Genomic DNA, 15,794 nt, shown 5'->3' with positions numbered 1-15,794 from the left:
CCAGGGTCTTTGGTTGGGATGAACTAGGGACACCAGGGTCTTTGGTTGGGGTGAACTAGGGACACTGTTCTGCAGTTATACCAGGGGGAAAATCAGTGAACCTGACAACCCATATGCCCCATCACTGTCTCCGTCCCAAATGCTACCCTATCTCCTATACAGTACTTCTGACCAGGGCCCATCAAAACTAGTGCACTTTATAGGGAATAGTGTGATATTTGGGAGACATACATGGCCTGATTAGGGTTGTTATTCTGTTCTGTTCTAGTGTCATTGTCAATGAAACTATCTGTGTAGAGAGATTAGGATTTGGCATGGCTATGACTTTAGTGTAGACACAAGCAAATACACAACAACAACACACGCACATACACACACACACACACTACAGCGCTTGCACTTTGCCTTCGTAATCGAGATTGAACCAGTCACTCATGCAGATAGTTTGTTAGTGTTATGTATTGTGCTTTATGAGAAAAAAGTAGATGCAACAACATACCAGCTCACCAACAGGTGAAGAAGAAGAACATACCAGCTCACCAACAGGTGAAGAAGAACATACCAGCTCACCAACAGGTGAAGAAGAAGAACATACCAGCTCACCAACAGGTGAAGAAGAAGAACATACCAGCTCACCAACAGGTGAAGAAGAACATACCAGCTCACCAACAGGTGAAGAAGAACATACCAGCTCACCAACAGGTGAAGAACATACCAGCTCACCAACAGGTGAAGAAGAAGAAGAACATACCAGCTCACCAACAGGTGATGAAGAACATACCAGCTCAACAACAGGTGAAGAAGAATAACATACCAGCTCACCAACAGGAGAAGAAGAAGAACATACCAGCTAACCAACAGGAGGAGAAGAAGAACATACCAGCTCACCAACAGGAGAAGAAGAACATACCAGCTCACCAACAGGAGAAGAAGAACATACCAGCTCACCAACAGGAGAAGAAGAACATACCAGCTCACCAACAGGAGAAGAAGAACATACCAGCTCACCAACAGGAGAAGAAGAACATACCAGCTCACCAACAGGTGAAGAAGAAGAAGAACATACCAGCTCACCAACAGGTGAAGAAGAAGAAGAACATACCAGCTCACCAACAGGTGAAGAAGAAGAAGAAGAACATACCAGCTCACCAACAGGTGAAGAAGAAGAAGAACATACCAGCTCACCAACAGGTGAAGAAGAAGAAGAACATACCAGCTCACCAACAGGTGAAGAAGAAGAAGAACATACCAGCTCACCAACAGGTGAAGAAGAAGAAGAACATACCAGCTCACCAACAGGAGAAGAAGAAGAACATACCAGCTCACCAACAGGAGAAGAAGAAGAACATACCAGCTCACCAACAGGAGAAGAAGAAGAACATACCAGATCACCAACAGGAGAAGAAGAAGAAGAAGAACATACCAGATCACCAACAGGAGAAGAAGAAGAAGAAGAACATACCAGCTCACCAACAGGAGAAGAAGAAGAAGAACATACCAGCTCACCAACAGGAGAAGAAGAAGAAGAACATACCAGCTCACCAACAGGAGAAGAAGAAGAAGAACATACCAGCTCACCAACAGGAGAAGAAGAAGAACATACCAGCTCACCAACAGGAGAAGAAGAAGAACATACCAGCTCACCAACAGGAGAAAAAGAACATACCAGCTCACCAACAGGTGAAGAAGAAGAACATACCAGCTCACCAACAGGAGAAGAAGAAGAACATACCAGCTCACCAACAGGAGAAAAAGAACATACCAGCTCACCAACAGGTGAAGAAGAAGAACATACCAGCTCACCAACAGGAGAAGAAGAAGAACATACCAGCTCACCAACAGGAGAAGAAAAAGAAGAAGAAGAACATACCAGCTCACCAACGGGGGGGGGGGGCAAGGTTGCACAAGCAAACTGCTTTACAGCATTTTAGCACTGATCCCCTGGCTAAAGTCAACCTCTATCCCCCTCATCTCAGGAGCTCAGCTCACCTTTTGTTACAAGAAGAAGAAGACACCACACACAGTCCATTCATGGTGTAGCCTGTAGTTCATGTCAGATCCACTGTGTTGTCTGTTTTGTTTGTAGGCAGGGCCGTGAACACTGTGAGATGATCGACTGACAGATCCCTGAACAACACAGGCCCTGACCTCCTCCTGTACCTCCTCTCTCAATTGCTCTCACTCTCCCTCTCATATCTCTCCCTGTTGTGTTCAGGTGAGCACAGAATGTACATGCAGAGACACATACTGTAAGTACATTTCAGAGATGTCTCCTGAAATATTGATGACAACCCCCCCCCCCCCCCACACACACACACATATACAAACACGCACACACACACACACACACATACACACACGCGCACACACACACACACACATACACACACATACACACACACGCATACACACACATACACACACACACACATACAAACAAACAAACGCACACACACACGCACGCGCGCACACACACAGACACACCCACACACACCACCCATTGAATAATTAACCATTCATATAATTTAATTGATGTTTCAACCAAATGTATGCATGGCCTTCATCAAAATGTTACTAAACACTTCGCAAATGCAAAAGCATTATCAATTCATGCACTGAGAACATATGAGAGGGAAAAAACTGCTGGTGTGATGCGAATGTTGATGCATTGATTTTCCTGCTTTTCTATCAGGGACAGCGCCTAATCCTATACCGTGAAGGTTTGGTAGTGAATGATTTTGGGGGTTGCACTTCGCTTGCATCCCTTACTCCTCATCCTCCCTAGCTACCCCTCTACTCTACTCGGGTGAAAGAGCTTGAGGCACGAGAACACTCACACCCTCTCACGCACGGACATTTTCAGAGTTGATGACTGACATTTACAACGACCTAAAAGACCGATGCACATTACCACCGCAATTAACACTGGAATTCTCGGAGGCAGCGGGTGCTAGTGCGTGTGGAATAATTCGGTTTCTCAAAAAAATGAACGGATAAGTTTTCAATTTATAACCAGAGCTCGTGTGGCGTCGTTAAAAGCTACACCTCGAAATATATTTGTGTTTTGAAAAGACAACTCCTGGAAATATTAATAAGGAAAGTCGAGAGAAGATAAGAAAAAAAAACATCAAATAAGTGTGACTGCGTGAGAGACAGAGCATCACATCCAACAAGACATTTTCATCACAAAAGGAGGGCAGTAGCGCGCAGCGCGGGACGTCTGTGTTGATGATGATGATGTGATGCGAAGAATGAAAGACATGTCCTAGATCTGCTCTCCCTGCAATATGTCCTGAGTTGGTCTGTGACTGAAGCCTCCTGCCTCAGTACATTGCGTCTATTTTGGGGTGTATTTCATTATTTTCATTACTGTACCTGAATAAGAAACACAGATAGAGGAAGACCCAATCCGGACAGTGTCGCCCTGTCACCGTGCGTATAATGGGGACACGTTTTTTTTAATGACCGTGTGGTGAAATAATAGCCGACCTATGTAGCGGTTAATTCTATTGGCGATCTATTATTTTTTTAAATGGATGATTGTGTCAGGGTTCTTAGTTCGTTCGGTCAATAACGCATCGGTAATAACTCATGCCATGTCCCATTACCCGATAGCCCCTCTGGTCTAGAGGTAGCTTTTATACTGCTTCATAGGCATACTTCCTTAATACTGCTATATGAGTGATGGCAATGCCAGTAGTAGAATCTGACAGTAGCAGTGGTGTAGCACATCTACGGAACAGTAGCAGCACCAGCGTTCGCGACAAAACCTCCAGGGCACCGGAGCGCAATGGTTATGTGAAAACAAGTTTCATCCAGCCACTGCCCGACAGTGGAGATCGAGATGGTGATTGCTCATATGGGTCGTGCATGGTGAGGCTCGTATTCAAGATATGGAGTTCCCAAAGACTCCGGCGTGTAGTATGTGTGGGCTCACTGTCTGTTTTTCTCGCTCTGGTGGTTAAATTAGCCGACTGGAGGACTGAGCTCAGTAGCAGTGGTAACAGTAACAGCAGGCTGCACTCCAGCTCTTCTGTTCATTTCGTGTCAGGCTACGCAGGGGAGTTGTTGCTAACTCTCTGGCATCTGATCTCGCCTGTATTTACCCTCGTATGTGCCTTCTTTTGGGTGGGTTTGTATTTGATCCGCTGCGGAGTGCTTATCCAAACCGCCCTTTTCCTCCTCACTCTTTGCCACCTGGGAGAGACAGCGGCGTGGGCTCTCGTGCACGGCGGGACTTGGACGGATGAACAACAGCCGTTTTCCTTCAGCACGTCAGCGGCCGCGGTCGTGCTCGCCTGCCTGGCAACCGGCACACTCATGGTAGCGCGGCTCAAGCACGGCATCTCGGTCATAGTGTTCGTAAGCGTCGTTCGGACTATCTCGCTCATCTCGCTGCACAAAGTCCGGGCCACTTGGAGACCTTACGTGGCGTACCTGGTGGGAGTGTTGGGCATCCTACTGGCGAGGTATGCTGATAGTCTACTTCCGAACCAAGGGATACCCAGGGAGGGCTGTACCCCCTCTGTGACTGGGGCGAGGGAAGGGGACGAGACCCCTGTGTTTAAAAGGCGAAGGAGGTCCAGTTCTGTGATCTCCACAGACATGGCACACAGTCAGTCCAACAGCAAGTCACACAGGAGGACCTCGCTGCCATGCATTCAGAGGGACCAGGTAAGGAGCTCTTTTCTTCTTCTGTCTGTCTTATTATACTGTACGGGAGTCCCGTTGGACTTCGCGGACTGTATGGCTGGTTTGTCTGTGGCTCATTTTGGGCTCTTCCTCAGGCGTTGGTTCGATTAGGGTTGTCTCCAAACGTGTATTCAAGATAATGGAATAATAATAACAACAACAAAAACATTATAATAGAAACAATGTGATGTAGCCTATTATTATTATTATTATTATTATTATTGTTGAATAGCATTCGTTTATTGCAAAGTGTTGCTGAGTCTATCATTAATTATCGCTGTATTATAATTAAGCCTGTATGACAGGCCTACTATTGACGTTATCAGCAACGAGGAGCGTAATCGTAAGGAATATAGTGATAATAATAGTAATACTATTATGATTCATATAAAATAATACATCATACTGTTATTATCATTTTGTAATTTTTCTATTAAAATTATACTTTGAAAAGATCAGTGCTTCTTCTTTGCTTGTTATTAGTCACTTTGATGACACATTTGATGGTTTATTTTTGTATTTTTTTCCCCCGGTGCGTTTTGATTATGTTTGCTTTGCGATAGATATCTGGACTGCTATTATTCTGAAGAGAGCTTGCTAGTCATATTCCTCCATCACAACATTCAATAATAACAGAACTCTTAACTAACAGTGGATACAATCTTCTCTTGGATCTCTCAAGTGTTTGCTGTTGTGTAATTTAACTTTGCCATATCCCCGTAGTACAGTATATTTTGAACATTTATTTTCACTCATAAATTGGTAAATTTCTATGTAATTTCCTCAGTTTTTATTTTCCAGTGTGATTTTTTTTCCTCCGATATTTGTTTCAGTGACATGAAGCTATTGAATGATCTAAGTACAATAGAATATATCATGATTAACTTGGAGTTCTCTCTCTCTTTCTCTCTAGCTCTGAGTATTCTATCAAATGTACAATTCTGTTTTAGTTTTAATGGAAGTAGCTATAGGTAAGATGTGGATGTTATTGGTTCATCTCATCACTAAATATGTCCTGATGGCACCTTATAATTCATTTAAGACAAAACCATAAATCATTTACATACGTATGGTATTGTTAATGAAACCACTATCATCCACTTCGACTTAATGTCAGAATTGAGGTGTTTCATGTATTCTTAGGGGATGGGCATTTGAAATTCTATCAGTATTCGAATATAATATCAGTGTACTTTTTCGGATTTCGGGATAGTCGAAGTACATGTGTTGTATTATTAAAATAATGTTGTTGTCGAAACTTAACTTCAATGGAGACTTGCTCTTGCGACTCCAGAGAGAGCCGGTGCACTGCGCTCTGCTGGTTTTATCAGAAGGGTTTGTGGAGGGGGGTAAGAGAGCAGAGGCCGATGTCTGTTACGGTCTATGTGCCAAACCGTCTCCCGCTAATTAGACAAACTTGTTGTTGCCATAGGTTATCTATCATACCATCTGGTAGTGCCTGACTTAATAATAATAATTGATTGGATTTAAATAGCGCTTTTCTACCAACTGACGTACTGCAATTCATACGAAACAACTGCCTACCTGTTGGTTGATCCTTGTAGCCTACTCCTGCTCATTTAGCCAATTTAATTCCGCAATTTCAACTCCATTTTGCATTGGTTAAAAATCAGTGGCGGTCAGTGCGGTTTAAGGACGATTACATTTTTTCAGAAGCATGGCCTTATTTCTATTAGCGCATATCGAGTGACTGTCATTCATATTCCAATCACACAGTTCATTGTATCATCGATAGGCTAAACCTATTACATTACATGAATGATTCTCAAATTGTCCCTAAACCCGTCATGAAGTTGCTACAGTACAACCTATAGCCTATGAATGAAAGTTTACAATGTACAGTGCATTCAGAAAGTATTCAGACATTTAGACTTTTTCAACCTTTTGTTTTTACATTACAGCCTTATTCTAAAATGGATTAAGTTGTATTTTCCCCTCATCAATCGACACACAATACCCCATAATGACAAAACAAAAACCGGTTTTTAGACATTTTTGCTAATTTATAAAAATACATATATATTGAAATAAATAAGTATTAAGACCCTTTACTCAGTACTTTGTTGAAGCACTTTTGCCAGCGATTACAGCCTCAAGTCTTCTTGGGTATGACGCTACAAGCACCTGTATTTGGGGAGTTTCTCCCAATATTATCAGCAGATAAAATAATGTTGTTGTTGTCAAGCTCTGTCAGGTTGGATGGGGAGCATTGCTGCACAGCTATTTTCAGATCTCTCCAGAGATGTTAGATCGGGTTCAAGTCCGGGCTCTGGCTGGGCCAATCAAGGACATTCAGAGACCTGTCCCTAAGCCACTTCTGCGTTGACTTGGCTGTGGGCTTATGGTTGTTGTCCTGTTGGAAGGTGAACCTTCGCCCCAGTCTGAGGTCCTGAGCACTCTGGAGCAGGTTTTCATCAAGGATATCTCTGTACTGTTCTCCGTTCATCTTTCCCTCAATCCGGACTAGCCTCCCAGTCCCTGCCACTGAAAACATCCCCACAGCATGATGCTGCCACCACCATGCTTCACCGTAGGGATGGTGCCAGGTTTCCTCCAGAAGTGACGCTTGACATTCAGGCCAAAGAATTCGATCTTGGTTTCATCAGACTAGAGAATCTTGTTTCTCATGGTCTGAGAGTCCTTTAGGTGCCTTTTGGCAAACTCCAAGTGGGCTGTCATGGGCCTTTTACTGAGGAGCGGCTTCCAGCTGGCCACTACCATAAAGCTCTGATTGGTGGAGTGCTGCAGAGATGTTTGTCCTTCTGGAAGGTTCTCCCATCTCCACAGAGGAACTCTGGAGCTCTGTCAGAGTGACCATCAGGTTCTTGGTCATCTCCCTGACCAAGGCCCTTCTCCCCCGGGCCAGCTCTAGGAAGAGTGTTGGTGGTTCTAAACTTCTTCCAGTTAAGAATGAAGGAGGCCACTGTGCTCTTGGGGACCTTCAATGCTGCAGATCTGTGACACGACACAATCCTGTCTCTGAGCTCTACGAACAATTCCTTCGACCTCATGGATAAATGGAAACAGGATGCACCTGAGCTCAATTTCGAGTCTCATAGCAAAGGGTCTGAATACTTATGTAAATAAGGTATTTCTGTTTAGCACAATGCTTCCTATTCCCTATGTAGTGCACTAATAACCAGGACCCATGGCACCCTATTCCCTATGTAGTGCACTAAATCCAGGACCCATGGCACCCTATTCCCTATGTAGTGCACTAAATCCAGGACCCATGGCACCCTATTCCCTATGTAGTGCACTAATAACCAGGGCCCATGACACCCTATTCCCTATGTAGTGCACTAATTACTAGGGCCCATGGCACCCTATTCCCTATGTATAGTAGTGCACTAATTACCAGGGCCCATGGCACCCTATTCCCTAAGTATAGTAGTGCACTAATTACCAGGGCCCATGGCACTATATTCCCTATATAGTTTCCCCTTGTCAAAATTAGTGCACTATTATAGGAAGTAGGGTCAGATGCACTCATTTTCGTATCAAAGAGTGTCATCGTGACCTGGGTCAGGAGCAGTGAAGAGGGACAAGGTTAGGGACATGTCAGGCTGCTGTGGCGGTATTGGCCATGTATGGCCAGTCAGCCACTTGAAATACAGGCTAACCTCTCCTCTCCAGGTTGGTTGGCTACAGATGGAGAGTTTGCTTGTTGGTTCTGCTTTGCGGTCCCAGTCAGTCGACCCATTTCTTTTCTCCTTCTCCTGAGCAGAGCTGTGTTGCTAATAGGGTATAATTGATATAATTTGAGCTATTATTACCTTTTAATTACAATATTATGACAGTATTATCGCCTTATTATCACCATATTATTACCATATTATTACATTATCATCATCTTATTATCACCATATTATCACCTTATTAGTACCATACTATCACCTTATTATCACCATATTATCACCATATTATTACCATATTATTACATTATCATCACTTTATTATTACCTTACAATATTATGACATTATTATTACCTAATCATCGCCTTACAGTATTATCACCTTATTATCAACATATTATCACCTTATTATCAACATATTACCATATTATCACCTTATTATCACCTTATTATCACCTTATTATCACCTTATTGGTACCATATTGTCACCTTATTAGTGACGTATTATCACTTATCACCTTACCATTATCTTATTATCACCATATTATTACCTTATTATCACCATATTATCACCTTATTATTACCATATTATCACCTTATTAGTACCTTATTAGTACCATATTATCACCTTATTAGTACCATATTATCACCTTATTAGTACCATATTATCACCTTATTAGTACCATATTATCACCTTATTAGTACCATATTATCACCTTATTAGTACCATATTATCACCTTATTAGTACCATATTATCACCTTATTAGTACCATATTATCACCTTATTAGTACCATATTATCACCTTATTAGTACCATATTATCACCTTATTAGTACCATATTATCACCTTATTATCACATTATTATCACCTTATTGGTACCATATTGTCACCTTATTAGTACCCTATTAGTGACGTATTATCACTTATCACCTTACCATTATCTTATTATCACCATATTATTACCTTATTATCACCATATTATTACCTTATTATCACCTTATTATCACCTTATTATCACCATATTATTACCATATTATCACCTTATTAGTACCATATTATCACCTTATTAGTACCATATTATCACCTTATTATCACCTTATTATCAACATATTATCAACATATTATTACCATATTATCACCATATTATCACCTTATTATCACCTTATTGGTACCATATTGTCACCTTATTAGTACCCTATTAGTGACATATTATCACTTATCACCTTACCATTATCACCATATTATTACCATATTATCACCTTATTAGTACCATATTATCACCTTATTAGTACCATATTATCACCTTATTAGTACCATATTATCACCTTATTAGTACCATATTATCACCTTATTAGTACCATACTATCACCTTATTAGTACCATACTATCACCTTATTAGTACCATGTTATCACCTTATTAGTACCATGTTATCACCTTATTAGTACCATGTTATCACCTTATTAGTACCATATTATCACCTTATTAGTACCATATTATCACCTTTTTATAACCATATTATTACGTTATCACCTTATTATTACTTTATTATTACCTTATTAGTGTAAAATTGTCAGCTTATTACATTATCATCACCTTATTATCACCTTATTGTGAACACATTATCTTTTACAAGAATGTGCTTATTGCTTATGATAAGTGAATTAAAATGATCTTTCTACATTATGAAAATATGTGCCCATTTGATCTGCTTGACTGGTTGGGTACAATACGAGTGTTTTCGTGTGTCTCATCTTTTAAAATGGAAACAGCCAGACATTTCCAGAATATTCCTCCTATAGGAATGTGGCCAGCGAGGGGATGTTTTGTTTTTGTATGATGAGCGACGAGGCAGAAAATGGATTTAGACGGGTTTGAATTATGTTGTAGGCCTACGCTGACAGGATTATATACAAACTAAGATCTGCTTGTAGGAAGGTTGGATGACTAATTCAGTCATTTAATGTCCAGTGTTTTCTGAAAGGGCGACTTTAAATAACTGCCAAAGAGAAAGCAAAATGTCCTCTCTTCCGGTGCTAGTTGTCGCGTGCGGAAGGTTCTGCAAAATAATACAGGTAAGTTTGAGGTTTCATCTTCCTCCATTCCTTCCTTCCTCCTCACCGTCAGCTAAGGAAGGTAATGGATGACAATATTCACTGGAGAGGAGAAGATTATAAGAGTCAATCACGACCAAATCCTCCGACCACCTGAACAAGCTTTTTCCCTCCGCGCCGTAGCCCTCACCAAACTGGTCATCTGGTGGTCCACATTGATCTTCCCACTCATAGACTTTGCACTTTGCTCTGTTCATCCACGGACTATGCAGCCTACACTATTCATCAATAAACTATAGACCCTACACTATTCATCAATATACTATAGACCCTACACTATTCATCAATAAACTATAGACCCTACACTATTCATCAATAAACTATAGACCCTACACTATTCATCAATAAACTATAGATCCTACACTATTCATCAATAAACTATAGACCCTACACTATTCATCAATATACTATAGACCCTACACTATTCATCAATAAACTATAGACCCTACACTATTCATCAATAAACTATAGACCCTACACTATTCATCAATAAACTATAGACCCTACACTATTCATCAATAGACTATAGACCCTACACTATTCATCAATATTCTATGCAGCCTACACTATTCATCAATAAACTATAGACCCTACACTATTCATCAATAAACTATAGACCCTACACTATTCATCAATATTCTATGCAGCCTACACTATTCATCAATAGACTATAGACCCTACACTATTCATCAATATACTATAGACCCTACACTATTCATCAATAAACTATAGACCCTACACTATTCATCAATAAACTATAGACCCTACACTATTCATCAATAAACTATAGACCCTACACTATTCATCAATAAACTATAGATCCTACACTATTCATCAATAAACTATAGACCCTACACTATTCATCAATAAACTATAGACCCTACACTATTCATCAATAAACTATAGATCCTACACTATTCATCAATAAACTATAGACCCTACACTATTCATCAATATACTATAGACCCTACACTATTCATCAATAAACTATAGACCCTACACTATTCATCAATAAACTATAGACCCTACACTATTCATCAATAAACTATAGACCCTACACTATTCATCAATAGACTATAGACCCTACACTATTCATCAATATTCTATGCAGCCTACACTATTCATCAATAGACTATAGACCCTACACTATTCATCAATAAACTATAGACCCTACACTATTCATCAATATTCTATGCAGCCTACACTATTCATCAATAAACTATAGACCCTGCACTATTAATCAATAGACTATGCATTCCTACACTATTCATCAATAAACTATAGACCCTACACTATTCATCAATAAACTATAGACCCTACACTATTCATCAATAAACTATAGACCCTACACTATTCATCAATAAACTATAGACCCTACACTATTCATCAATAAACTATAGACCCTACACTATTCATCAATAAACTATAGACCCTACACTATTCATCAATAAACTATAGACCCTACACTATTCATCAATAGACTATAGACCCTACACTATTCATCAATAAACTATAGACCCTACACTATTCATCAATAGACTATAGACCCTACACTATTCATCAATATTCTATGCAGCCTACACTATTCATCAATAAACTATAGACCCTGCACTATTAATCAATAGACTATGCATTCCTACACTATTCATCAATAAACTATAGACCCTACACTATTCATCAATAAACTATAGACCCTACACTATTCATCAATTAAGCACACAGCCATGCAATCTCCATAGACAAACATTGGCAGTAGAATGGCTGGTACTGAAGAGCTCACTGACTTTCAACGTGGCACCGTCACAGGATGACACCTTTCCAACAAGACATTTTCGTCAAATTTCTTGCCAGCTAAAGCTGCCCCAATCAACTGTATGTGCTGTTATTGTGAATTCAAAACTTATAGGAGCCAACAACGGCTCAGTCGTGAAGTGGTAGGTCACACAAGCTCACAGAATGGTACTGCCGAGTGCTGAAGCGCTTAAAATCGTCTGACCTCGGTTGCAACACTCCCTGTTCGCCAGGAGCTTCATGAAATTGATTTCCATGGCCGAGCAGCCGCAGACAAGGCTAAGATCACCATGCGCATTGCCAACGTCGGCTGGAGTGGTGTAAGGCTCGCCACGATTGGACTCTGGAGTAGTGGAAACGCATTCTCTGGAGTGATGACTCATGCTTCACCATCTGGTTGTCTGAGGGACGAATCTTTGACGGATGCCAGAAGAACTCTACCTGCCCATGTGCATAGTGCCAACTGTAAAGTTAGGTGGAGGAGGATTAATGGTTTGGGTCTGTTTTTCATGGTTTTCTTTGTTCCAGTTAAGGGAAATCTTAACACTACAGCATACAATGACATTCTAGACGATTCTGTGCTTCCAACTTTGTGACAACAGTTTGGGGAAGGCCCTTTCATGTTTCAGCATGACACTGCCCCTGTGCTACAGCGATGTCCATCCAGAAATGGTTTGTCGAGTTTAGTGTGGAAGAATTTGACTGGCCTGCACAGAGCCAGGACCTCAACCCCATCTAACACCTTTGGGATGAATTGAAACACCGACTGTGAGCCAGGCCTAATCGCTCAACATCAGTGCTCGACCTCACTCATGCTCTTGTGGCTGAATGGAAGCAAGTCCGTGTAACGGATGTGAAACTGCTAGCTAGTTAGTGGTGGTGCTGATGTAACGGATGGGAAACTGCTAGCTAGTTAGCGGTGGTGCTGATGTAACGGATGTGAAACTGCTAGCTAGTTAGCGGTGATGCGCGCTAAATAGCGTTTCAATCGGTGACGTCACTTGCTCTGAGACCTTGAAGTAGTAGTTCCCCTTGCTCTGCAAGGGCCGTGGCTTTTGTGGAGCGATGGGTAATGATGCTTCGTGGGTGACTGTTGTTGATGTGTGCAGAGGGTCCCTGGTTTGCGCCCGGGTATGGGCGAGGGGACGGTGTAAAGTTATACTGTTACATCCGCGCAGCAATGTTCCAACATCTAGTGGGAAGCCTTCCCAGAAGAGTGGAGGCTGTTATAGCAGCAAAGGAAGAACCAACTCCATATTAATGTCCATGATTTTGGAATGAGATGTTTAGACGAGCAGGTGTCCACATACTTTTTTGTCATGTAGTGTATTTCCCCCAGTGCACATCATCCTGTTAAAATGTGTATCTTAATTGTTTCTCTAAGCTTCAGTTCTCATAGTTTACATGCTGTATGTGGATTGTGTAAATTCTGGGTCTATATATTTTGTATTGTTTTGTCTATTGTCTGTCTTTATTAACTCTGTAGCTGTCGCAGCACTTCCACTGAGTCAAATTCCTGTACATGCAACAGTGTTCTCTGGAAGCTGCAGGCAGGCAGTAGCCCCACAGACCGCTGTGCAGCTCCCCCTGAACTGGCAGGCAGACATATCAGCCCACAGAGAGAAGCACGGGATTGAACTTGATTCAACTTTCAAGAGCAGTTGTCACAAACCGGTCGATGATGATCGACTGGTCGACGTCCAAGGCATTCCTAGTCAATCGTTAAACATTTCTGGTAAAAACCCCAACAATAAAGCTTTGTGTTCCTATTTAGATTTTTTTTTACATCTTGGGCTGTTGTTGGTAGGTGCCCCCGATTCAGCTGCCCTGCGTGCCGGGAAGGGCAACTGTTGCCATGTCTAACCATATCATGTGTCCGAAGGTACAAACTCGGCCTTGTTCATGTTTAAGTTCTTACTCCGCACTGTCAGCACTTTGTATTCAACACTTTTATAAGCCATAAAATGCGCATTCTTCCTATTTCCACTCATCGCTACAACAAGCACTGCAGCAGTATTGAATTAGTAGGAAAGTGTTTTAGCCTTGCATAGTTGTTATTCTTTTCGGGTTTGGGTCTTTTTTAATTTTGAGGAATATTTCACTTTCTCTGTGTTCAACATGAATTTGAACACAGTAGTAACAACATGAATTTGAACACAGTAGTAACAACATGATTTTGAACACAGTAGTAACAACATGAATTTCAACACAGTAGTAACAACATGAATTTCAACACAGTAGTAACAACATGAATTTCAACACAGTAGTAACAACATGATTTTGAACATCAGAAATAATGCGATGTAACTGGAGTTTCACCATCATTTGGAAGATGGTGTCCCTTTTTGGGGAGGGAGAGGGGAGGGGGAGGAGAGGGAGAAGAGAGGGAGAGGAGGAGGGAGGAGAGGGAGAGGAGAGGAGAGGGAGAAGGGAGGGAGAGGAGAGGGAGAGGAGAGGGAAGGTATACGAGAGGGATATGGGAGGGAGGGAGAGGGGAGGGTGAGGGAGAGGGGAGGGAGAGGTGAGGAAGAGGGGAGGGAGAGGGAGTGGAGAGGGGAGGGATAGGGGAGGGAGAGGTGAGGGAGAGGAGAGGGAGGGAGAGGGGAGGGAGAGGTGAGGGAGAGGTGAGGGAGAGGAGAGGGAGGGAGAGGGGAGGGAGAGGGGAGGGAGAGGTGAGGGAGTGGGGAGGGAGAGGAGAGGGGAGGGAGAGGGGAGGGATAGGGGAGGGAGGGAGAGGGGAGGGATAGGGGAGGGAGAGGAGAGGGAGAGGTGAGGGAGAGGGAGTGGAGAGGGAGAGGTGAGGGAGAGGAGAGGGAGGGAGAGGGAGTCAGTCTGCTGCTCTCTCCCTCTGTTGAGACTGACCATCAGATGCAGGCACCATCACCCCAGTAAAATAACGATAATAAGCAAATGATTTAAATGTACGCTCACTCAGCTGTGCTTCACAAGTAATACAACAATGGATCTATTACCGGTATAACCATATACCCTACCTTAAATTTCGAAAAAACAATTTAAAAAAAATGTCCCGAACAGCAAGACTTTGGCAGGGCAATTCAAGCATAGCCAATATGCAGTGATAATGTATTGGGCCTATAGCTTACTGTACAAACCTACAGCACCGTTAATGTTGCATAGGATTACGCATTTTAAGTCATGTTAAAAAAACATCTGTTGTAGATCTTGGCCTGGATCTTGACTCAGAAAAGGTTTGTGACCACTGTTCTAAAGTTTTCTCTGTTAACACTACCAATATTTCCCTTTGTTGAGTCAATTGTGATAAATTAACCCAAAACTGGCCACTTTCAATGCAACATACTGTACCGAAACAAAACAGACAATGCAAGAGATTTTGTTGTAGGCAGAACACATCAAAGTAGGATTCCGTTGCATTGACACTCACTACTCAGCCGCATGTGTGGCATAACCAAACAGAGCTGGAGTAGGCCTAAATGCAAATAGACCACTGCCATATATGGATCTGTGCCATTTACTTTGAACTGCACTGTGTTTACAGCTGTGGTCAGGAGTAGATGCTCTT

The 15,794-nt window shown here is 41.8% G+C and overlaps 1 protein-coding gene across 1 annotated transcript in view; it reads left to right on the top strand.

The window, feature by feature from the left end:
* The first annotated feature begins 3,223 nt into the window (after positions 1 to 3,223).
* LOC109867058 (cGMP-inhibited 3',5'-cyclic phosphodiesterase A) overlaps positions 3,224 to 15,794 on the top strand; it is a 242,096-nt gene continuing 229,525 nt past the window's right edge. Inside the window, exon 1 of the mRNA XM_031801186.1 lies at positions 3,224 to 4,674. Within this exon, the coding sequence (XP_031657046.1) occupies positions 3,685 to 4,674 (990 nt within the window). The 5' untranslated portion in view covers positions 3,224 to 3,684. The remainder of the gene's footprint in view (positions 4,675 to 15,794) is intronic.

Source organism: Oncorhynchus kisutch, linkage group LG22 (genome assembly GCF_002021735.2).
Source record: "Oncorhynchus kisutch isolate 150728-3 linkage group LG22, Okis_V2, whole genome shotgun sequence".
In the NCBI taxonomy this organism is placed as follows: Eukaryota; Metazoa; Chordata; class Actinopteri; order Salmoniformes; family Salmonidae; genus Oncorhynchus; species Oncorhynchus kisutch.
Note: the sequence above shows the minus strand (reverse complement) of the source record. Positions and strands in the feature narration are given on the sequence as shown.